Raw genomic sequence first — 25542 nt, forward strand, 5'->3', positions numbered from 1 at the left:
TTGACTGTACTTGTAGAACGCCTTTCTAGTCTTCTGACCTCTCAAAGCGCTTTAACACAACATGTCGTCATTCACCCGTTCACACACTACCACCACGCAAGGTGCCACCTTAGGACGATCTAATCAATCATACACTATTCATACACAATTTGGGGTTAAGTGTGAATGAAAACATCAACATGGACTAGCGGGGCCTGAGATCGAACCGCCGATGCTCTGATTGAAGGACGACCCTGCTCAGCCACAATCATAAGGCCCAATCCCAGTGTCCCACCTTTTTACGACATACTATACTGTGACCTTTTTCAACATACTATACTGTGACTTTCAGGTTAACTGGAGCAGTGAAGACAAGCAGACGTGGAACAAAGGAACTGGGCTAATATACATAGGGACTGAGTGATGGTAAAGGTGGAACAGGTGACTACAGGGCTGACTAGAGACAAGTTAAACTAACGAGGGCGGGGCAGACGATCACAAAGGCGGGAAAAAAAATAAAGGCAGGAGGTAAAACAAGACAAGACAAATAAGAGGTTACCTTCAAAATAAAAGCAGGAAACACTGAATGACCTGAATGAAAACACGAAGCAAGGAAACAAGAAACAGAAGACGCAAGACACCGACATATTTCGACATATAATACTGTGACTATACTACTTTGTTAGACGTACAAAACAATTATCTTTACATGACTTTTTTCGAAATACTATATTATTCAATATATTTTTGACATCCTTAATTATGGCTTTGATATGACCTTTTGCAACATATTATACTTCAGACTTGATTTTCGACACGTTACGCTGCCTTTTTATTGAAATCTCAATGACAGACTGTACGAGGACTTTTTTTTATGACATTCACATTATTTTTCTATTCACACTACATTCTGACCTTCTTACCGATACTCTGACATTTTCAACAGGCTTTTCATTTTGCAATGACTTTTTATTTATTTTCACGAGATGGCTTTTTAAAAATATATATTATTATATTTCTAAATACTATATCATGACTTTTTGATTTACTCTACTATAAACGTTTTTGACATATAATATCAATTTTTTTGACTCGACTAAAGACATACTATACTTTGACTTTTTCTTTCATATAATTTTGCTCTTGTGTGTACTGTTTGTGAATAGTTTACCATGACTGTTTAATTCGTTTTTTTCTACATATTATAAGACTTTGTTCAGATACTATACTATGTGATTTTTACTACTTTCAACAAATTTGAAGGTCTGCTACGCTGACATGGTCCAGAAAAAGGACCGCTGATTTAACATGTTTGAGCTCATTTAATACTGCCCGTGTGAGTTAAAACACAAACATGGTGCATTCAAACAACACATAAACAACCTTTGCTCTGTCAGCCATGAACAACATGAATTGTTAGGGGCCAAAAACAAACCCCTCTTAATTTGAGACTATCGTTTTAGCATTACAGATATAAAAATAGTATATAACTTAAGTATTTAACTAAACAGAGCACAGTATCTAACAGCCAAAATCACCGAAATCTACATTTCAAGGTGCCGTTTATCCAAAATAATGTCTTCAAAAGTTATATATAAAAATCCTTATATCCTTTATCATTATCGTTCCAACCATGTTATTTAAAGTCTTAAGTATTATACAAAATGACAGAAGTAGCAATTATTTCACTTGAGTTTATTTGTAACAAATGAAACTTGTGTCGACAGAGAACAGAAATCCATACAGTCCTGTTGTTCGGTTTTCACTCGCTTCGAGAACCAATGTAGGAAAATAAAAAGCACTTGTTGACCCGGAGCAGAAAACAAACCAAATAAAAAAAAAAAAATGTTTACATTTACAGACCAATTAAAGGTAATTGATCCAAGTAACACCATATTTTAATTTTTATACAATTTATAAACTCCAGTTTTATCCATCTACATGATACATTAGGGGGTAAAATAGAACACTTTCTTTGTGAAACGTCTCTTTTGTGGTACAACAAATCCACAACGTGATGTATCGCACATTACTGCTGTGCCATAAACTGTGACTTCAGGTGCATCGTTGTATTATATCACTCTGTATATCTGATAGATTCTTATTCACTCTTTAGCTTAATTGTTTTATCTATTCATTCATTTGTTTTATGCATTTCAATTACTCTCTGTGTTTTGTGTTATTTACATATAAACAACCATGTGAGCATTACAGGGTCCATCTTTACTGAGTTCAAGTACAACTCCTTTGGGGAGGGGGGGGGGGGCTATCAGAGATAATAGGATACTAGTATTAGTGCATAGTACAAAGAGAGAAAGTGCAAGTCTTCCCATAACAGGTGCGACCAAAGGGGCATCTCAAAAGTGGTACCATGCATACAAAAAACGACAACAGGGTTACGGTGCGATGGTGGGAATCCGTCAACGATCCCTTCTACGGTCAAGCGTTAACGGAGGTACAAAAAATGATGGTTTCTGTGTTGTTAGAGATGTAGCACCTGAACTTCTCTCAGCCTTTTGTCGTTAAAAGGAAAAAAAATACAGAACCGTTGACATCAGGATGAGTGACACAGATGAGCAGTGTGTGACGGGTTTTATAGGAGGAGGGCTTCAGGTATCGGTTTGGTTCGTTTCTTAGCTTTTTTTCTCCAAACGGACAAAGACAGCCACTGTAGTTCAGCCTCATCTTGATTTCGACAAAGCTGAGTAAAGTATGACTTTCCCGAGCCGGCTCACAGTCGGTGTGATGTCATGGTGTGGCCAACATTTCATGGCAGGCAAACTGAAGTGTGAGTGACAGAGTATATACACAAAGCTTGTGCACACGTCCCAGGAAACAAAAAGATTGAAAGCTGTCGACATACAAACTTTCTTTCCCCTCCAAAATGATCAGACCATCCTGCTTATAACCTATTTTGAAACAACTTTCTTTTTGTTTTTTGATGTATTTGAATCTCATGTAAGATATCATTTTGATTAAAAGAGATATGACAGTGTTGTTGCCGGGAGAGTAATGAGTACAACTATCCAGCCTCCGCAGAGCCGTCCGTACAAAGTTTCACAGCCCAAAACACAACACACGAGATACTTATACGTACTGTAACAGAACAAAATCATATACACATACATTCGGTTCACATACGTACAAGCACACACACATAAAATACACAAAAGAACCCTTTAAAGTAACTTTATCAAAATAGGCGTGTAATATAAGGCACTAGAAATCTAAAATCAAAATACTTATTAGATGCTGTTTGAAGTATGAGTTTGATCATTCGTCGGTTGCCGTGACACACAGAAGTATGACATCATCTACTGATACTGTGACATGATAAAAGATCTACTTCCTAAGAGGTCAGAGGTCGTCCCTCTTGTTTGGACACATTTTAACGGTGGCGAGAATCATAGAACATCTTTGTGTCTGGAGAGAGATGCGTCATCAATATCATCGTCCTCAGAATGGCATATAACTGCAGTTAGTGACTACACACAAAAATATATAATACATCTACTTATTGCACACTGAATCAGACAGAGAGAGAAGTCATAGGTGAGCATTCCAGTGAGAAAATTGTTCCTGCCCTAACCCCCCCCCCCCCCACCCTGTTTTCTACATCCCTGGCTCGCTCCCTTGCTTAAGAAATCTTTGTGAAGCTTATTTGGACACATAAATAGACGTTTCGTCGTACTTTGCTTTTCCGTGCATGATGCTCTCTGTTGTTCTATCTGGACTTTCGCTCGACCTGCACTCAGAAGAACGTGGCGAGATTATTCTCGGGACTCCCCCAGTAGCAGCGGGGTTAACGCTGCGCCTCGGTCGGCCCCTGGGAATTCAGAAATGGCTGTCTTCTTTGACACCGCGGGCCAGATAGAGATGAGGTTGAGAGTCCTGTGTGCATGGTGACAACAACCGTGTGTTCTTGAACAACGGAGTGGGTTAGAGAATACAGGAGTGACACTCAATTGTGGTGCTTTTTTATAGAATTGTGAACATTTTCCACACTAGATTTGATTGTACACTTTAAAACAGTATCGTATCACTTCTTTTTTTTTTTTTTTTAAACGCTACAGCTCAATGTATTACACAGAAGGGTAAAAAATACTACTTTGCCTTTGTATCGTCAGTGGGGACAAAGTCATAAATCTGTAAAAACAAAAAAAAAACAGAACATGCCATAAAGAATAGCTAGTTTTAAAAAAAAACAAGATAGTCACATATCTATATTTTCTTTTCTAAAAAACTAAATGAATGTTTTACTTTGTGGTATGCATTTTAAACCTCTCTCACGCTTCCCTTATCTTAAAACATGAAGCATAAGGTTGAACTGGTGGTTTTTATTACTGTATGGTAGAAATATCTTGTTTCTCATTCACAAGAAGAGTCTGTTTCCAAAACAAAAACAGGAAAAAAACATAGCTTGGTGTCTTTTTTTGGGATGTATATTCTTTGTCTTTTTAATACTGTGTGCTCTGTGTTTTCAGTCTCCCGTTGGCAATTCCCTGGTGCTCAAATGTCCCAGTTCCTTCAGTCCACGAGACTTCCAGAAGATGGATTTGTAGACTCCTTCTGGACAGTCCTCAAAGATAGAAAAATCTAAATTTCTTGTGAAAGCTAAATACTGTAGCCGGGTCCTGTATCTAGGGTTGGTGATGCTACACTGGTGGTGGACGAGGTGAGAGTTCCACACCCAAACAATGTAAAGCAATCTGGGTGCTCACAAAAGCACTGAAACGAATAATAATAATACAAAAAAAAAAATCAATATTTGATCAAGTATTCTGATTGGAACAGTGGTTGAAGTTGCTTCTTCAGACTGACCAATGGGTGTGTTTGGGCTGAGGGTGAAAGGAAACACCCTTGTCAAGCAGGTTGCTATGGCTCAGTTGGAGGTGCTGTTTCTGAGTACGGGAAAAAGCCGATGGGTCCTCTTCACTCTGCGTGTGGTCGCAAAAATCTTCAAAAGACACATTGCAGCCTAGTGCATTCATTTAGGCCGCGTGTGACCTAAGAAAAGTGCACTAGCTGGGATGTGGCATGAGACAACGGCCAGTCGGGTTTATGTTGCATAGTGATCAAAGCTCCCCAGGTACTCTAGACTGGCCCGGTAGCAGAACTGGTACTGGTCCTGGAGGGAGGCAGAAGAATATCAAGTCAGTGAAAGAGGACACACAAAGTATTTTAGGGAAAGAAGGCATGAATTAGAAAGGAGTTAGAAGGATAACAGCTGGGACGCTCACCTCTGTCTGAACGGTGGCAGGTCTCTGGGTGCGCAGCATCTTGACAGTCTGGAAGATGTCCACCACTCCCTCGTACCGCATCCTCTCCAGAACGATGCTGAGGGTGATGAACACACCGGTCCTGCCGACTCCAGCACTGTTGGCGAAGAGATGGAAACATATTAAGAGCTGGATATATAGAAAAATGTAAAAGGCATGGTATAGAATATCATAGTATAGCATGTCATGAAAATGTCTAAGAGGATATTGTAAAGAATGTCATTAAGAGTCATAGTACAGTATTTATGAAAAATATCAAAATAATGACAGTGTAGTGTGACATAAAGCTCATACAAAGTGGTAGTACAGTATGTCATCACATTTGTAAAATATCACAGTCTAATATGTCAATAAAAAACCCAATATAGTAAGTCTTAATATTTCAGTCAGGAACACTCTCGTTATAGATTTTAACCATTTATTGCAAGAAATGGAATACAGTTAAACTTGGCGATAATGGCTCCGCTCTTTGAATGCTCCCCGGATTAGCCAGCAGCTACTGAGCTAAGACTGGGAGCACCGAGCAATAACCCCCCTGGTTTTACAGGACAGAGGTACATTTTTTAAATACATTTCAACCATTTGCCAGAAGATGAACTAACAAAGAGGTGGAGGCTGGGGTGGAGGAGGCGAAGCTTCGCCAGCAGTGTGGTCTGTAACAGCGTAGATGTAGAATGAATCAGTGAGGAGGAAGCCATATTTAAATAAACCTCCTTGAAGTGAGAGTGGGCTGTGATTGGTGCGTGGCCGATTGGACGCTATGATTCAATGGGCTGGCTGTCAGCTGGTTACAGCTGGGGCGTATAACTTCCGTGTCCTGCATGAATTTACGCTAGCTTCATAGTACGTCATCAAGAAATCATTGAAAAGTTACAGTTTGCTATGCCATCAAAATGTCCAAAAGTCTTCGTATTATATGTCATAAAAGAGTCATAGTATAGATTGTTATTAAAAAGCTATGGTATAGTAAAAATGACATAAAATAATGTGTCACAAAAAAGTACACTATTGATGTCTCGATGCTCCAAATTCAGGATTCGATTGGACTTTTGACTTGAAAGTCACGAATCAAATTTTCGATTTGAACATTTTTTGCAGCTGTGCCATTAGTAGACAATGGAGTCTTCATTCGTTAAGATCAGCAGGTCATTGTTTTTCATGTCTTTACAATTTCAATTATATTTTCACATTTCTCCTTAAAAAGATAAGCTACATGGTATCAAGTGTGATATCTTTCTCAATGTAGCACTATAAGGTCAAACTTAAAAATAATGTATTTAATATGTCATAACTTATTTCACCAGTAAATGTGTTGTTACAACAACGGCTTGAGTTCTCCCAGTTTACGAGGTACACCTGAATGCACCATGAAGTCCCTGTGAGAGCCCACGTGCTTTACCGTACAAAGCGACGTGGACACAGAGGGAAGCAGGAGGATTTCCCAGTTTTGTTTGTTTGGTCATCTCTGGCGCCTCACAAAGTGCAGCTGCAGGCTACCGGTAAGCTACGCTGGTTTGTGTTTATTGTGCGGACGTGCACCAGGAGAGGGGAAACTTGACTTTGAAGGTGGAAATGGAAAAGTTGTTTTTGACACATTTTTTGATAAATCATGACACCCCTTTAGTATCGTATGTCTTTAAAAGTCATTGTACAGTCTGTCATAAACATGTTAAAAAAGCATTTCATAAAATTGTCATAAAAAGCTATAGTATAGTATGTTATTAAAAGTCATTAAACGCAGAGTATAGCATCACGGTCGACTGGATGTTGAACAGAACATCTTGGTCACAGTAATTAAACCTAAATAAATAAATCTGGATCACTAAACATCAAACTCAAAGTAATATATACCTATAGCCTCTTTAAATATGATGAATCTGGATAAGTGAACATCAAACTCAAAGCAATAAATAGGCCTACGTGCATAAAAGCCTTTAAAAAGCTCAAAGCAATTAATACATAAATCTGGAACTGAACGTCAAGCCAACCATAAGAAATCTAGGTGAGAGCATTTTTATGTTTTGAAAGAGGGAAGTAAAAGTGAAAGTTTTCGCTACATGTTAAATGCCACTCTTACAAACCATTAATGTTCACGCATTGTATGATGAGGATGAGGAGAATCCTAAAGTGCGCGATTTCGCTTCATGAAGTAAGTTAAAGTAACTGTTGAATGATCTCTGTACTTGTATCGTGGACGAATAGCTGATAGTGTTGCGTTATATATTAGAGAGACGAGCAAGAGTCCCAAGAAGCTTTTTGGAGTTCTAATGGAGTAAAGAAAAAAAGATCTCGGACGTCGTGTGAAGCGCACTGAGTGCTGGTACGCCCCCAACCCCACCTCTCCCAGTCTCATAGTATGAGTGCCATACCCTGTGCCATCACAGGGTATTTAACAGTTTGGGTTATTATCGGGAGTTTATCACATGCAAACATATATTTTTAGCAAAAGTTGACGTGTATTTGTATGGAGCCTCCATGAAGAACGCCGACAACGTCCCTGCATGGTGGCGGCTGCGCAGCCATCGGCCACCACGAAAGCCCAGCTCCTCCGGTAACGAGAGTTTGTAAAACGTCCTCTAACGGCCAAACAGAGTCATCTTCTAGTATAGTATGCCATTTAAATGTCAAAAATGCTATATATAGTAGTATAGTATGTCATGAAAATCATGTGTTGCTAAAATGTCATAAAAAAGTCATGATATAGCATGTCATTAAAAAGTCATGCAGTAATATGTCATTAACAATGTATAGTATGTGACAAAAAGTGCTTATTATTGTGATCATGATATGATATAGTATGTCACGAAACCATAATATAGTATGCCATTAAAATGTCAAAAAAGTCAAAGGACAAAAAGTCATACGAATGACAGTATGTCGTTAAAAGATCATACAAAAATCATAGTGTGGTGTGACATTAAAATGTCATAAAAACTCATTGCATTGTATTGTCTTAATGATGTGATAAAAAAACTCTTAGTACAGTATGTCATAAAAACAAAAAAATTATATAGTCATAAAAACGTCATAATAAAGTTATAGTCTAGTATGTCACAATAACTGATGTATTTATCTTAATCAACCTTTACTTTGCCAGTCTAATTTATAAAAGGGGTTCCTGGCAAAGACGGCAACGTAAAAGCTTCACACAAGCAAGCACCACATAAAAAAACTAACACAAAACATAGAAAAAGATAAAAGCAGAATAGCAAAAGTTAAAAACAAACAGAAGATTAACATAAAAGAGACGACAGACTTAAAACAAACCAGCAAATTGCATCAACCAAAGAATTGTCATTCAGTGTCACCTGGTATGTCATCAAAATAACAAAATGTATGTAAGTGTGTCACGACAATGTCATAAATAAATCATAATGATACTATAGTATGTCATTAGAGTCTCAAACAGTTATAGTAAATTATGTCATTCAAATGTCCAATAATAGCCATAGTACAGCATGCTGTATTGTGTCATAGTGTATTATGTCAAATAAAATGTCCAAGAATCATAGCATATCATATCATTAAGAAATGTCAAAGAAGTCATAGAATAGTATGTCATGAAAATGTCAAAAATAGTCAAAGTCAAGTATGTCATGTTCACTGGCTAGGTTTGTAGTGACCCAATTCAGATGTGTTGGCTTACAGCAAAGATCAGACACTGTATGTATCATTATGTTTCAGCAGGACACAATATATATATATATATATATATATATATATATATATAGAGCTGTAGCAGAGAGGCAAGTTTCCCGTGACTGTGACCAGTGACCTTCGGGCTCATGGTTTAGGATCACTGCCCGACACAGACTATTATGCGGTCAGATGACCGGCACTGTTTGCCAGGTGCAGAAAATAACCTCATCAACCTCATCTTCATTTGTTATGTTTCTCCACTCATCTATTTTTTTTTCTCTTAAATGTGTCACTCACCTCAATACAACAATCACATGGTATGTAATATAACTGCGTTAGTGGGAGGTCTTACCTGCAGTGCACAGTAATTGGCCCGTCCTGGCCAAACTGTTCTTTAGTTTTGTGCACCTGGCCAATGAAATCAATGAATCCCTCCCCTGACTTTGGCACTCCTTGCTCTGGCCAATCGGTGAACTGGAACTGACGGACTGTCCGTGATTGGCCGTCCTGGAAGAAGAGAATGTGTTGTTATCATTTCTAACCACGGAAATAATGTTGAAGCAGTGCTAATGCGCACGTAGACGCAAACACACACACAAACTGACGCGACTCACCCTGGCATCAGTGACTTTGAACTCTCGCAGAATGTACTGGGGCATGTTGTACTCGGCCATGGGGTCCACCACAAAGTACTGGTACCTGGCTGAGCGCTCTGCAGGCCAGTACTGGTGACACTTCTCCTGCAGGAGGACAGCAGAGAGGCTTCTGTTTCAGAGCTGTGCATGCTCCCGCTTGGACAAATCATTAACGACAATAACATTTCTTATCATAGCTATGCTGATGAATCCCTCTGTCGATGCATTGCCCTAAATTAACAGCTGGACGTCTCAAAATATCCTTCTGCTGAATAAGGACAAACTGAAATAATGACTGAAAACAAAGGGAACTATAATAAACACTGGTGTCTTAATTGGTTGCATTTCGTCAGTTAAAAAAAAATCATGTGAAAGAAATAACAAAATCTGAATTACACCATCTCAAAAACGGCTTCACTAAGAGGCCTTATGCCAAACAATTATTTCAAAAAACTCATTCATGCTTTTAGCTGCAAGAGTTCCTACGAAACCAAAAGAACCAACCTCACTTTAAAGCACTGCTGCTTGTTTATAAATCATTAAAGGGAGAAAGATCAAAATGTATCTCAGATATGTTTCAACTGTACAATCATTGCTGGACCTCTCAGATCACTGGAAATAAATCTGTTAGCAACACCTTCCGCCCAGAACTAAACATGGTGAAGCAGCGTTTAGACGTTGACGTTGAAACCTTGCTGTCCTCTGACGCTTTTTGCTAACTGATAGAAAACACTCTGCTTCCTATCTACGTTGCTTTAGTTGAGCTAAAACACTCTTGTTCTATCTGCTCACCTGTAAAGCACTTTGAATTCCCCAGGTGTGTGAGTTATGCTATACAAACACACTTGCTGTGCCTTGCCTTTACGTCACGCCCGAGGGATTCAGTGCACGAGGAGAACAATTTCTGGCTACTTTGTCAGAAAAAATTCCATCCTGACCACAAGAAATGAATTATTCATTTGAAGATTGTCTTGTGCCAAATGAGACACGATGTTCATTGAGATATAACTCACATCATTATCTCTTCATCACACAATCTATATTTTGGGTCAATTTTCATGTAAACCTTGTGTAACGTTTTAAAGCTGCAGCTCACCCACAATCATTTCATTACTGAGGCTTTCTTTCTCTTTGTCTTTGAATTTTCCTTGAGCTTTGATTCATCACCAGATCGACAAGCCCTAACACCAGGAGAATTAGAGGGTTGCTTCCCAGTACAGCCGATCTATTCTCACAAGTACCCTACATAGGGTACTAGATTACATGAGTGTGTGTGTGTGCGTTCTTTTATCCGTACCCGTCCCATTTCTCTCAGTTTGGTTAGCATGACAACTATGGTGGAGTTGTGTTCCCACAGCATCCTCCAGTAGTCCTCTGTGGTCTCAGCCAGCGGGCCTTGGGTTGCTATGTAGGCCTTCTGCTGCCTGCAAACACAAAGCGATGAGTTAAACACTCTCCCTGTAAATACCTTTGAGTCTCCATAAAACAACTGAATGAACTAAACCTTAATGTACGGCCTTAAATGCCGACGAGAAAAACGGAAAGATGAAAAAAGAACAGTTAGATACATTTTGTCTGACCTGTATCCATCGATGAAGCTGGCGTTGATGTAGTCCGATCCCTCCACTCCTCTGATTGGCTGCAGGCACACTCGCGTGGTCTCGTAGGGCATGATGTTCACCAGCCGGTTCTTGAACTTGTTGCATGGCAGGTTGGCACTCACAAACCGCGATGTGTGGGCCTTGGCACTGGCCAGACGCTGAAACGGGAAATAAATCAATATTTTATAATATTACACTATTATTTTATTTCTGTGTCAAACACTTGGCCAATCCCACATGTGATTACAAAGACACCTCTGTTTTACATATGTCTTTTGGTTTTGCATTATACAAATCATTTATAAGAAACGTTTAAAGATCCTTAGATATTGTTCCAAGAAGCAGTGTTTGGTGAGAGCAGACAAAACACGAAGGAATCAAATGAAGGATGATGGAAACAAGAAGGGATCGATTAAAAGGAAGGAAGAAAGTTCAGACAAATTCAGGGACCTCATTCTAATGTATTTAGCACAAGCCTTGGTTTTCTCCAGACAAGCTGAAAAATCAGTTCGACTCGGCGGGCCTGAGGATATTTAGCCAGACACATCAAAAAGAGGGGCAATATAGGGGAAAGAGGGCAGCGGTAGAGAGTGGAAGAAAGAAGAGGGAATATTATAAAATGAACGAGAGGAGGGAGAAGAGGGGGGGTGGGCAGGAAACCACAAGGCCCCACACTGTCTCAACGCACATATGTGAACCACAGTTGATCCTTCACCAGCAAAGGGAGGAAAAAAAAAAAAAAAAACCCTGGAACACACTCATTCGTGTGGATAGGTGCAGACGTGAGCACAGACTGTAACACTCTCCCTGACACTCGACCATCGGATGACACGGCTTCGAAACGAAAGACAGAACAACAGAGAACAGGCAGAGGGGAAACCGCAGACGGAGACAATGGGATCTCGTGAACTGAGCCTCGGCCGTCGGCGGCTACCGGAGGCGCTGTGGGAGAAACAGCGGTACCTTATTTTTCTTACAGACGGACCACGCTGGAAAATCCCACACCGACCACAAGTTCACCAGTTGACTTTGGTTCTCTGAACCGAGGTTTTCCAGTGCCAACGATAGCAAGTCTTCATGCGAGTTGGATTTGAATTTGACTCTGCCTTATCAATAAAGTCTGGAACACACAAAACGTTCCGTTCCTTTGATACATTCCCATCATTTTAACCATCTGTTAAGCTTGGATAAAATCATGCCCTGTTGGCAACCTCTTTAAACTCTCTCAGTAAACTCTCTGTTTCTGTGTAAGGAAACAAAAACAGAGTGTCTTAATATGGTGTTAGGTTACCCGAGGCTGCCAGGACAGCTGCATTTCTTTCTTTTTCTCACACACATTGCCTCGACTTTCTTTTCCTTTGAGGGGATGCGACGCTTCTCCTCCGTGAGAAATTCCATCCTTTTGGTGTTTTGTTGATGAAGGTGGAAAGTGCCGGTTGCGAGATGGAACGTGGTGACCGGGACACCTCACACACACGCGCATGTTTTACGGTCAAATGTAAGGCTGAGCAGACAAGTTGAAGGAGCCCTTGGTTCATTGTCATTCTGAGGAAACCGCTGCCATTAGGGCAGGAATGCCAGAGCAGAGAATGGAGGAGATTGCTTAGAATGGCTTTGTGTTTACTTTGCCCTCTGAGCGTCTGAGCAGAAATAAACCATTCCAGGCAAAAAGAAGGTAAGCCACCTGCTTTCAATATATACCTGTACGGGTAAATTGTCTTTCCACCACGCCGAACCAGACAGGTCTTCTGAGAACTCGGATTGCAAGAGGTGAATACCACAGCAAACAAAACAAAAACAGCGAGAATACAATGAAAGCAACCCAACTCAATAACACTCCCTTATGTACTCACTCTTCTCGGGTGTGTGTTGACGCCTGTATTCTCACTTTGAATTCTGATCAGCTACTCTAAATTGTTTGAAAGTGCCCACATGACCTTTCCCTGAGATTTTGTTATGAACTGCAACTTTCTGGCCTACGTTATTTCATCTTTCTGCGTGTAGCCATTTAACATCCAAACATGCCCTCTAAAAGCCCCCGTAGAACTCTCTTACCTTGGATTCAAAAGTTGCAATCCCATAATCCCCTTCAAATCCAACCATCCAGCCTGAGTATATGAAACTCTCAGAGGGGGGAAACAATAACAGCCTCGGGAAAGATGCTCAGTGACCAGCGGCTGACTGGCCATCGGGAAGTTGGGGAGGACTCCCAAACAGCCAATCCACTTCAGGCCGGCCAGAGGTCATAGCGATTAGATTTGTCTTAATTTCTGATAGTAGTAGTACAGTATATGGCCCGCCTGGCCCTCGCAGCCACAGATGAATGTTAGATAGTCCTGATGTGTGAATGAATGAATGAATGGGTGACACTTTAAAGCACTTTGAGTGGTCGTAAGACTAGGAAAGTACTGTACAAGTACAAGTCCATTTATTATTTATGCCCCCGGTCAAAGATTTTGGTCATGAAAGCCAAAATTTGGCCTTTGGCACTTTCCATCACAGAGTTTGCCTAGCGCATGGTGAGAATTAGGCTGATTGTGTGTTCCAGCTCACACTTCTCTACTGACTCCACACCTATATCATGTCTCCCAGTCACATCACTGGTCCCGTCGCTCTGAAACACCAAATGCCAATCACAGTTAAATGTAGTTACACAACAGCTCAGCAAAGGGAAACTTTTACGCCAATGGATCAGAGCGTCACAACATGAGCACACGTCACCACAGATCTGCACACAAAAGAGGCGTATTATTATTTCCCATTAGGTAGTTACAGATTGAAAAGTTAACACACTGATTTGGTGAAACGATTTATATGATTGCATTGGATGATTTGGACGAACTGTTTTGTTTTGTTATTCCAATGTCGCATTTTTAAGGACAAAATATATTTCGATTTTTGAGCAAAGTAGTGAGCCCATCCTCAGATTCATTCTCCTGAAGTGGGAGGAGGCACTGAATACCTACAGTGCCAAATTCAGGGATGCTATTGTGTAGCTGACCCTGACGCCTGGCCTTCTGTTTGTCCCTTACAGAGACCAGTTTAAGAGTCACATTATCATCGTTTGATCAGTTTTACGATCCACCATAAATCAGTTGGATCTAACTCTACAACCTTCACGCACACGGCGATGAGGCCTCACCTTGAACTCCAGCTCCATGCCGGTAACATTCTCCCCCGGTTCTATCTGCGTCAGCCTCTGGATGTAGGAGTACAGGTTCCTGGCGGGGACCTCGGTGTTCCCGCAGGTCACGGTCTCCAGCAGTGCGTCGTGGATGAAGATGTACTGGTCCTCCGTCTGGACCATGTAGTTCCTCTGGGAGCGCATCAGCGTGACATGGCCGTAGACGTCCAGGGTCTTTTCATGCTTGATTCGCTCCGCCATGGCTTCGATCACGATGAAGCACCCCGTGCGACCGACTCCAGCACTGAGACAAAACGGAGCAAAAACAAAAAAAAAAAAAAAGGGAACAGATGGTGATGCAATATTCTCACGCAACCTTCGGGGTAGGAATTGTCGAGCAAATCATTTTCCTGAGTGTGTGTGCGCCGTGTCTTCAAACCTGGTACAAATCTTGCCCTGTTGCATATTGCATAATACTGTGCCTAAATCAACTAAGTATCGCAAAGGTGCCAGCCAGCAATATTTCCAACAAAGGACGTAAAAAATTGACATCAGCGATGAGTCAGCATCACCGTCTGACTGGCATTAGGAAGATATCCTCTCCTATCGACATGCGATCCAGAAATATAATACATTTAGCTGCCCACCCAAACACTTCCACGGTTTTTTGCTGTGCTGGTACCTACATGGTGAAACACCCTGACCAAGCGAGTTTCAGCAAGCGAATAGAAAAAAACGCTTTATATTGTTAAATTAATATCAGTGTGTATGTGTGTGTGTGTGTGTGCGCGCTACCGTGTGCGTGTGCTGTTCAGGTGGAGTGAGACTCGGCCCATTGTTTGATACAGAGGCTGGTTGTTAAGGCACATTATGATGGAGTCTTGCTGGGATAATTAAATTTGACTGATAATCCTGTTAGATACTCCATCTGACTGCTACGGAAGATTAGGAAGAGCTCCTCTCCTGCCAACCTTTCCACCCCCCTCCCTCCCTCCCTCCCTCCCTCCCGTCCTTATCTCCCTGCCTCTTTTTCTCCCCAAGCACCCTTGCAACACTCTCACGCCAGCCCTACCACTTCTTCACTCTTGCATTTGTACGATTATTTATTTTTTTATTTTTTTTAGGATTCCATTTTCACTCCAACCTTCCCTTTCCTTTAATTCATCATTTCCATTCACCGCGTCCTGGATTTGACCTCACCTTCTCCCTTATTCCGCTCACATATCTCCTCCTCTAGCTCTCGATCATTCCTCAATCCCCTTTTTTCTTCCCTTTGCTGCTCTTCCTTCCAGGATCTATACCTCGCTAATTCTTCCTTCCCCCCTGAGAGCTTCAGCTTGTTCTCTTGCCTTCTCTCCCTGGTAGCAGCTTCGTTCCAGCTCTTGGGAGCTCAACGCTGTGCCAAGACTGCAATTACAAGTTTCCAGAGTATTCCTCCGACCAACGCGCGAGCCTCCTAGCCGCTCAGATAGCAGCTCGTTTGAGTTTAAACTTGTGAACCCAGATGTACAGTAACGTAGCGTGAACGGCAAAACAATGGACCCTGAAAGCTACTTCTGCAAAAGAGGGTCAGCATCGGGGCTGCCTCTGGTGTAACACCTTTAGAGATGATGGCTGTCGTTAAGGGAGGAATGTGGCCGTCTAAGCCAGTGAGGACGGTTTGGGGTTTGCATAATGGAAGGTCAATCAGTCCAGGACCTATGGAGGATTTTATACAAGTGCTCTTGGACTCATGTTGATTTTCACAGACTCCCGGGCTTCTGAAAATGATGTTGCCAAGTAAAACCCCAAATAACACATAAGCGTTTCATGCAAGCACACACACACACACACACACACACACACACACACACACACACCAAAAGTATTTTCTTTTTGGTCAGGGACCCCTGGATTTTTTTTTTTCCCTTGGTGAATTTAGGAATCATTTCAGCACAGTGAATTACAAGAACTTTTTAAAACTAAACCAATGAAAAAAACCATAGATAAAGCAATGACGAAAAACAACACACACACACCTGCAATGGACGACCATGGGACCGGCATCTGGAGGGTTGCAGGCCTTGACCCTGCGTAGGAAGGCCAGGAAGGGAGTGGGGTGTTCAGGCACCCCGTGGTCCGGCCAGGCTGTGAACTGGAAGTGACGAACCTCGCGCTTCTCATTGGAGCCGCTCTGGACGAGCAGACGGACAAGTGTTACTTATTGCTTATTTGTTTGACTGTCAGCAAACATGTAGTGTCCCATGGAAAGCACAAAACCCCACAACGTGCTCGTCTGTCTTTCAGTACTTTCCTATTTCCCTTCCCTGTCTGTGGCACTAAGCTCGAGGCCCATTCATTCCCACTGAAGATATAAATCTTTAAAAGCAGGTCACAAATAGAACAATAAGGCTCAGTCATTTCCTAAAACTGCGGGAATACATTAAATCAGGACTAAATTGTTTATGTATTTGGAATTATTGTCCGCCATGGATTGATACACTTTTAGTGGCCTAGTGAGCGGCGAGGTGGTATATCAGGCTTTGGCGACACGTTCAATACTTCATTTATCGTGGCTTTTGTGGGGATTTGTTATCGCCAAGAGAATAGAACAAAGTGTCAAAGACCTATCCTTTAAAATGTAAACCAACAATAAATTGCTAGCATATATATATTAAGTAATATACTACTGAACCAGGTGGTCCAATTTAGTTGAGAAAATCGAGGAAGAAATATGCCACTATGGTTATGATGAATCCCTTTAAATATTGGAAAAATCAATAATGTATGAAAATATGTTGCTGCTGCTGTTTTCTTTTTTCTTTAATGTTGGGTCACAACTACAGGCAACTGCATGTACAAACTGTGACATGGCCACAGAACGGAGCACAAGCACACAAAACGGTGCGCATAAATATTTGAACAGATCAATATGCACGCGACCCCATTACACTCCACTGAACACACTGAGCACATGTCATGTTACCTTGTAAAGAGCGAAGGTCCGGACAGAGTAGGTGGCCAGCTCCACTGTGTCCAGCAGAGTGACCTGGATGAGGCCGTAGGTCTCTGTGCCCCGCGTTGGCCAGTACTGATCACACTTCACCTATGAGGGGGGGGGGGGGAGGGGGAAGAAGCTGTGAGCGATGCGGAGCAGTTTGCATAATGCCTGTACACATTTTTTTGTTGTGAAAGAAGAGAGAAAGAGAGAGCTGACTTGGGTGCGTGTTCTCGTGTACAGATGCACAAAAACAAAAGAGAGGAGGGGAGTGTTAGGCAGATCAGTGAGAGAGTTTTTTGCAAACTTCAGACAGTAATGTTTGGAAAAAAATGTGCATATAAAGCGAATACCCGGCGTGTGAAAGCGGGTTTAGTGAGTGTGTGGGGTGAAGAGTGACAGAGAGAGAGAGAGAGAGAGAGGGAGAGAGAGAGAGAGGGAGAGAGAGAGAGAGAGAGAGAGAGAGAGAGAGAGAGAGAGAGAGAGAGGGAGAGAGAGAGAGAGAGGGAGAGAGAGAGAGAGAGAGAGAGTTCTGCTTTCTGGGTTGTGATCCTGCATAAGTTGCGCTTTAAATACTAGAAAAACCTGTGCGGCATGAAATTGCCATATAGGTTGGTGGGCTCTCACGAAGATCCACCGCAGAGCTGGAAAAAGCCAAGTGATACCCAAAGTTCAGCCCTCGCATATTTGATGTTGTACATCGCCCTACATTCCAACCTCACAAATCCCTACAAAACTACACCCCCCGCACACCAAATCCCAGCATGCCCTGACCACCGAAGCACCTACAATCCCCCCTGTATAACGCGGTCATATTTGTAGTTTCTTCAACTCAGCCTCAGAGACCCCAAAGGAGAGAGGGAAAAGAAAATCCCAGTGGAGGGGGAAAGGGACAGGGGTGGGGGGGTGGGGGGGGGGGACTTGGCGGAATCAGGCCAAACCAAACGTTATGTGCTGATCCCTCCAGTCCTCACATCAAAGACAGCAGGGAGCTCAGCTCAGCTCGCTCTGCATTCCGCTGCTCCAGACTGGGGATTATGCGTTTTGGCCCGGGACGTTCAGGCTGTAATTACAGCTTTTCAACTGTTGTTGTCCCACCAGACCATGAGACACTGCGGGGACAGGAACGGCCGTCCACGTAAAGGGGGGGTGGGGGGGGGGCTAGACCCCTGCCAAGGACTAAACAGGATCGCAGTAAATGGCCGGTGTGAAGGCTATATCACCCAGTGACATATTGGCTAGCATAACCGCGCACCCGCTCTTACCGTAGTTTGATTGGTGCTAAAAGGAAGGATACTGGCAAGATTCCCACAGCGGGACCATCTGTGATCATCTGTGTCGTTAATGCGTAAACACATAATGGCGTAATGTTGAGAGGTGTTAAATGAGATTAAATCATTTCCTCCAACAAGCAGCCCACCACTCCCTCAAACAGCAGATATGGAGTTAGTGGGCTGATAATTAACAGCTAAGCAAATTGACTGTCTTCACTGTAGCATAATGTTGTAATCACTTATTGAATTTAGATCATTTAAAGCTTAGCAGTCATTTCACGAATGAAGATTCATCATGTTTAACGAGACAGTAACAGCCTGTAGTTTACAATTAGGTCCCAGTCTTTCTTTCATGGCTTCATCCTGCGTAGCCACTTGACAGGAAAGTAGAAAAAAACCAGTTGCGGGCGTGATCATGCAAACTGTAGACGCTAATGTGCACTGTGTGTCTGACCTGCGGTGGTTACAATAAAACTACGAGTGCCTTGAGATGAGTTGGAAACAATCCTGCATTCTCACTCGATGCACTGGTTGATTGCATAGAAAAGGGGGGGGGGGGGGCATTAAGTAGAGGGGGAAAAAAAAGGTAGGGAGAGAACCATGTGAGGTGAGGTTGCACTTTTAAAAAGGGATTAGCAAAGGAGAGAAAGAGAGGTCTTGCCTTAGAGAAGAAATAAGAGGGCATCTGAGGGTCAAACAGACACAACAGAGACAGTTGGAGAACGTCGGAAAAGCAAACAGAGTTTTAACACAGGACACAGGTTAATAGGGGAAGAAGCACAGATGAAAGGAAAGGATCATTTCCTGAACAGGGCCCTGGACATAATTGGTTAGCACTTAATCATGATTCATACCTGGAGCCATTCTTGTTATTTTTTATTCCAACATGACATTCTCATTACATTGAATTTTTACTCAAGCGCGAATCCTGTTAACAACAGCAGAATGCCTCGAGGCTAAATGATTTTCTAATTCATTACCTACCCCCCCCCTGTTTAGCTGTACATGCAATTCCCCCAGGACTGGCTCACCGTTCTGCTCTCCCACATGCTACTCTATCATGCTCTATTCTGATCGACTGCATGCCACCTTGCGCTATCCTACTCTCAACTTCTCACTTAAAACACAACCCTTTCAGCTTGATCGCCTTAATGATGTCGGTTGTCTTTCGGTTGATTCAATAATCTATTTCCACACTACATGACGTAGTGCTCCATCCTGGTCCTCTCTCTCATGTCCTCTCCTTGTTAAGACCATCTTGGACTCTACTGTCCTTCCAACATCCTAAAGAAATGAACGTCCTGCCCTGAATGTCTCGTAACCTCCTCACTGCTGTCAAACCGACCACATCCAATCCTATTCTACTTGTGTTCAACTCCAACCTAACTGTAACTTTATTCCTGTTGCTTTATTGAAATGTAACCTTCAGAAATGGCCGTGTCCTTGACCACTCAACCCTCTTCCACATCCAGTCCCGTTCTTTTAAACCTCATAATCTTACCCTTTCGTACCCACTTCCCTTGCATACAGTCCAATCCAATCCTATTCTACCAAATCCAGTCCTACTCTACACTCCGCCTCCTTTGCCCTTTCCTACGCTGACAGTGGGGGCGTGTCCGGTTGCACTCTTACACTACATGTCGCTGCCGTTCTTCTGACATTTCCATCAATCATCTGAAAAGCAGAATGCGGCAGTTAAAACAAATAAATAATTCACTGCATGTACAGCATGCGGCCTAGCTCAGCGACCTGCTTGTCAATGTGCAAAGGCACAGACCAAAGAGATAAAGGTCTGTCTCACTTGCATCATTGAGAGATGCAAGATGTGAACAAAACCCTGTTGGATGTAAAGATTGTAGTTTAGGTTTTTTTGTTTTTGGGAATTTATTGTAAAATTGCTCCGGATAAAATCGATGAAGGGAAGATATGTTTACGCATTGTATCACATTGCACCTTGCAAAAAAGTATATGGTTAAAAAATAAAATGCTACTTAATATGTCCATCCTGACAACCTAATATTTGACCTATCCTCTCCCGCTCCTTCCTCTTCTGCCTGACTCCATTTGATCCCATCCTTCCCTCTCCCTTCTCTTCTCTAAGGGCACCAGTATCGTGTTTGCTGAGCTACCCCTTTACTTTGCTGTCGCTCGCTCCCACGGCACTCCATCCCCCCCTTTCCTTACCCGTGACTTCTCTTCCAGCTTGGTCATCATGATAATGTTAGCCGTGTGCTGCTCCCAGACCATCCTCCAGAACTCCCCGAAAGTCTCAGGGAGGGATCCCTGAGTGGCGATATAGGCATTCTGACGGCGGTAGCCATCGACATAGTTGGCGTTGATGTAGTCACTGCCTGGGACACCTGCATGATGAGGTAAATGAAGTGGAAGTTACGGAGGATAAACGGAAAGAGGTGTGTGCACGGAGAGGAGGGGAATAGAATTGTGATGGGTGAAGAGAAAAGGGGGAGAATAAACAAAGGGGTTATATAGATGCCACTGATGCTGAAATATGCATTTGTGTCGCTCCACTGCATGCATGACGAATGACATCAGGGTCGAATGGAAACAGTGTCTGTCCTTTTCCCTGATTCTTATTCTGATTCACAGTGAAATAATATATGTATGGATTATTCAAAGTCTCCGGCCGTGAAAGCAGGTTCCCGTCGCAGTAATAAAGGGTGCAGATCATCTGAGGTCATGGCGGGGGGGATTCATGTTTTCACCGGGCCAAGCGTCCTTTGGTGTTGGATTGTTGAGCCGTCTTGTTTTATAATACATGCTAAGACGATCATGGGCCTAATCTCAGTATACTCTGGATGTGTCGCTTTGAATGGCAATATGACTGCAGGGCCCCGTCTCTGTGTAAAACTCGGCTGACACTACTTGTCCTGGAGGGGATTGTGTGTACGCGCGCGCGCGCGTGTGTGTGTGTGTGTGTGTGTGTGTGTGTGTGTGTGTGTGTGTGTGTGTGTGCGACGTGAGAGACCATCTGTGTGTATTTGATTTAGGATCAGTCCTGCTCATCTGGGGCCTAATACCATAATCCCAGAAATCACTGAGTCACAGCTCAAACATGCGCACACACACACACACACACAAACTAAAACACCAAAGTACACACACGGGCGTGCACGCGTGCATTCAGCCGTGACCCGAATCTGCCGAAGTGGGACACAAAACTCCTTTTGAGTCGTCTGATGGCAGTTTACGTTTGAAAAGATGGAAGTCAATGAGCAAACAGAAGAATCCCTGACAGGAAGAAACTCCTGCAGCTGATTCTCTCCTAGCCCCTTTTTCATGTTAGCACAACGCAGTTGTAAAACCCCAAGCCTCCATCGCACACACACACACACATTTAAATGACAGAGGACATCGGGGTGTTTACACAACTTATTTCAAATGGGATGGGGACAGACGGTAAGAAGAGCTTCTAACATATGTTTATCAACCTCAAGTCTTTAAAAGACAGCTTGGCTAAATGCTTTCATGTGCTGCAACTTTATTGCAAGGGACTACAGCAGAAGCGCTGTGCAGATAAAACAGACACACACACACACACACACACACACACACACACTTCCAGTTACTTGCTGGCTACACTGGCTTGGCAGAGTGTGTGTTCATGCAGCATGTGTGGAGACGACTGGGAGCAAAAGTGCATATCTGCGCTTGTGCACATCCTGGGCATGTGTTTTAAATCTATTGTAGAAAGTGAGTGTGTGTGTGTGTGTGCGCGCTCTTGTGTGTTTGGACATGCTCAAGAGTATATGTGTTTTCTAAGCTGAAAGAAAGACAGACAGCCAGGGCTCCGGGACAGGCGGGGGTGGAAGGGCTGCTCACACATGCTCTGCCCAGATAAGGCTCATCTGTTTGGGCTTGGCCTCCCACTGCCTCCCTCTCTCCACATTGGAGCTGCCAGTTTCTCTGCCTCAGGTCTTTCCCAGCTGAGGTGGGTGTGTGCGCTTCATAACGCACACTCAGAACAGGACTGAGAATATTTTTTCCTCTAATTTTAGACCGTTTAAAAAAGACCAAATCCAGTCAAATGGGCACACCATGAAACTATACCAGTAAATAGGCTATTAATAAAAAATGTTAAACCTCATCTGTCATGGATAGCCGCTCTAAGACATACACACTCATACAGATGAACTGTACTTCTATACTTGGGATGACTCACTGTGTTGACATAATGCACTTCCTCGTTTTACAACCTTAAAGGTGCAATGTTTTCAATTTGGCCAGTTGGTTTAAAAAAAAAAAAAAACTAACATGATCGCCAGAATGTGAAGAGGTTGCAGTTATTGACGTTATGTCAAAGACTTCTACGTATTTTGTTGCAGAGATATCTGCTGAAATGAGCATGCTAACAGACTAGCCCTGGCCTGTACTTTCATGTAATACCCCATTTTACTCGAGGGGGCGATGGTGAGTCAGTCTGCGAAGAAGTGGAGCTGCCCCGAAAGCTGATGGCAAAAAAAAAAAGAGTATAGAAGCAAGTACATGAGCCTCTGGTGCTTTTTTTGACAACAACGGCTAGATGGTGCTGCTGGTGGAAACGCCGCCATTTGGGATTGAAAGTGTCAACGAGTCTGTGGCTATGGAAAACAACTTCCAAGTACAAACACTTAATGAGCCCCTTATTTCAAATCCTTATGTCCTAAAAGTTGGAAAGTTCACTAAAAGCCGAATCTAGAGTTATTTCTTTTGGCGCAGCGCTGAGCTCTCAAATGACACATTTGGTTCTGCCAGCTTCATGCTAACTGTATGCGGCTGTAACCGATCTATTGTTGTTGTTGCAATTCATCTCTTTTAGTATCTTATGATACATTCATGGGCAGTATGCTGTAAAACCTGAACCATGGTGTATGCTATTGGCTAGTAGCGCTAGTAAATAAACGGAATCTAATGGAGTATTAGCAGAGATTGGAGGTTATTTACTAATACGATGGAGGAAAGCATGGGCTCAACCTCTTCTGTGTGTTGTACATACATTTTGGAGTTCCTCGACGTACAACAGTTTGAGATTGTTCTTAAAATCCCAAGAGTGATAGAATTTTCTAACTTCTAATAATGTCCATTGCTCACGTTACGCTCCTCTGTGAAGGCAAAATGTTTAATGAATAAATAAAACCTTTTTTCATTGTTCAATACAGACTATTTTGATAAGAATTGCAATGATTTTGTTTAACTTTTCCACAGCACTTTCTGGGCAGATGTTTTTCTGAGGCGTAGCTCTACTGCTGCGCGCTGATGTTGCAATGGAACGGCCAATTATCTTTCACTTTTATTCAAAATGAGTTCTTTGCTAGAAAGGTTCCGTTCTTGTGTAAAACTCTCACAAGAGCTCGTATTCATGTGTTGACGTACGGCAGGCAGGAAGCCTACCAGCCCCGGGGGATCCTCTACACTTTCACATGCTAATTTGAATGCAGTTTGTAACTTGCTTTAGATTAAGGTTATAGTTATCTAATGAAGTCATGAATCAAGTTCAAGGTTGAGGTTTATATTCCTAAAATAACAAAGATGAACTTTCATTTCGTGTTGATTTTTTGCGGTCCCTGTGGACAAATGTTAGTGTTTCCGAGCACCAGATTTCCTTAAGAAAACCTTTAATTTTACTGCAGCAGGGTTCTGGTTCTCCTGTGCCTCCCTACCTTCCCTTTCCTGCTCCGATTACAATGATAATGTGACGTCAGATCCTCACCGCCACCGGTCACGTAAGCTATAGACAGACGCCGTTGTTGTTTTAGTTTTTTTATAACTGATAATTGTAAAAACTTTGATTGAACGGACCCAGTAGAGGTGAAATGCGGCCCCCTATTTCTTTGGGGCAGTTGGCTAAGTTTGACACATTGCACCTTCCATCATCACAACTAAATGCCCAATCTAAACCCTTAGCCTAACATTTACCCTGTAACCAAGTTACAAACCTCAAACAGCCTTAAAAGAAGTGACTAAAATGCCATCACTTCCTAAAAATGTCCCCACGCTCAAGTGAGTCCTCACAAAGATAGAAGTACAAGAGCTCTCACACACACACACGCGCACACAAACATCCTGGCACACTGGTCTTACCCTCAATACTGGAGAGTATGACCCTGGAGTGATCATAGGCAATGACGTTAGCATAGCGGTTCTTTGGTTTGTTGACCTCCAAGTTGGAGTTCTCCCATGTGAACTGCTGACCGGGGTCGATGGACTGCAAGATGCAAAAGACAAGGTCAAAGACAGAAAGTACCACTTTCAAACTCCTGTATGTATGATCTAACTCTCCAATAATATCATGCATACACTATACAGTAAGCATTACCACTTACAATTAAGTGCTGGCAAGGGCGTTGCTATTCCTTATAAATCGGCCACAAAATGCAGAAAATGGCATTCAGGAAAGCCAGAACTGGACAATTCCCTGAATTTGAGCTCGCAAGCGTTGCCCAGTGTTGCCGGAGCGAAACCACACCATTACAAACCAAGGACAAATTGAAAATGAACAAGGTATTATTGAACTTGGACAGGAATGTCGGCAAATACGATATCCCGTTTCAAGAAACAACAGCGATGTAGGGACTTTCCGCTTTCGACGCACTCAAAAAGAAACTAGCTACCAGAGACGGAGGATAAAAAGCACAATAAATTCCTCTGGGAGAGAAAAGATGGTTGAGTTAGACCAACACATTAAGTTCCTGGAGGGTAATTACAGTGTAACCATCGCCTTTAGCTGGGGAGAGGCAGACATGAGGTCATTATGGGGCTGTCAATGGAGAGGGACGAAGAGGAGAAAGCCAGAGCAATTTAGCAATTGTGAATATTTTACGACACATAATTATGGTGTGGTTGGGGAGGGGAAAAAAAATGGGCCGGAGTGGTGCCGGTTTGAGTGCGTGCATGCATGTGTGTGTTGGAGACTGCTTTCCCCCCGCACGCTGCCCAACATCATGTGTGTCTGATTATTACGCCGCAATCATTTCTGGCCTCTCCCTCTCTCTCTCTCTCTCTCTCTCTCCCTCCATCAATCCCTCCTCCATCCATCT

At 42.6% G+C, this 25542-nt stretch overlaps 1 protein-coding gene across 1 annotated transcript in view; it reads right to left on the minus strand.

Moving 5' to 3' along the window:
• Positions 1 to 3607: 3607 nt before the first annotated feature.
• Positions 3608 to 25542, minus strand: part of ptprdb (protein tyrosine phosphatase receptor type Db) — a 91684-nt gene continuing 69749 nt past the window's right edge. Inside the window, exons 29-40 of the mRNA XM_079160389.1 lie at positions 24587 to 24710; positions 20693 to 20868; positions 19170 to 19193; positions 17223 to 17342; positions 16276 to 16430; positions 14276 to 14561; positions 11113 to 11291; positions 10830 to 10956; positions 9512 to 9637; positions 9250 to 9404; positions 5220 to 5355; positions 3608 to 5107 (exon numbers count right to left, since the gene is read on the minus strand). Of these exons, the coding sequence (XP_079016515.1) occupies positions 5039 to 5107; positions 5220 to 5355; positions 9250 to 9404; positions 9512 to 9637; positions 10830 to 10956; positions 11113 to 11291; positions 14276 to 14561; positions 16276 to 16430; positions 17223 to 17342; positions 19170 to 19193; positions 20693 to 20868; positions 24587 to 24710 (1677 nt within the window). The 3' untranslated portion in view covers positions 3608 to 5038. The remainder of the gene's footprint in view (positions 5108 to 5219; positions 5356 to 9249; positions 9405 to 9511; positions 9638 to 10829; positions 10957 to 11112; positions 11292 to 14275; positions 14562 to 16275; positions 16431 to 17222; positions 17343 to 19169; positions 19194 to 20692; positions 20869 to 24586; positions 24711 to 25542) is intronic.

Source organism: Pholis gunnellus, assembly GCF_910591455.1.
Source record: "Pholis gunnellus genome assembly, chromosome: 5".
NCBI lineage: Eukaryota > Metazoa > Chordata > Actinopteri > Perciformes > Pholidae > Pholis > Pholis gunnellus.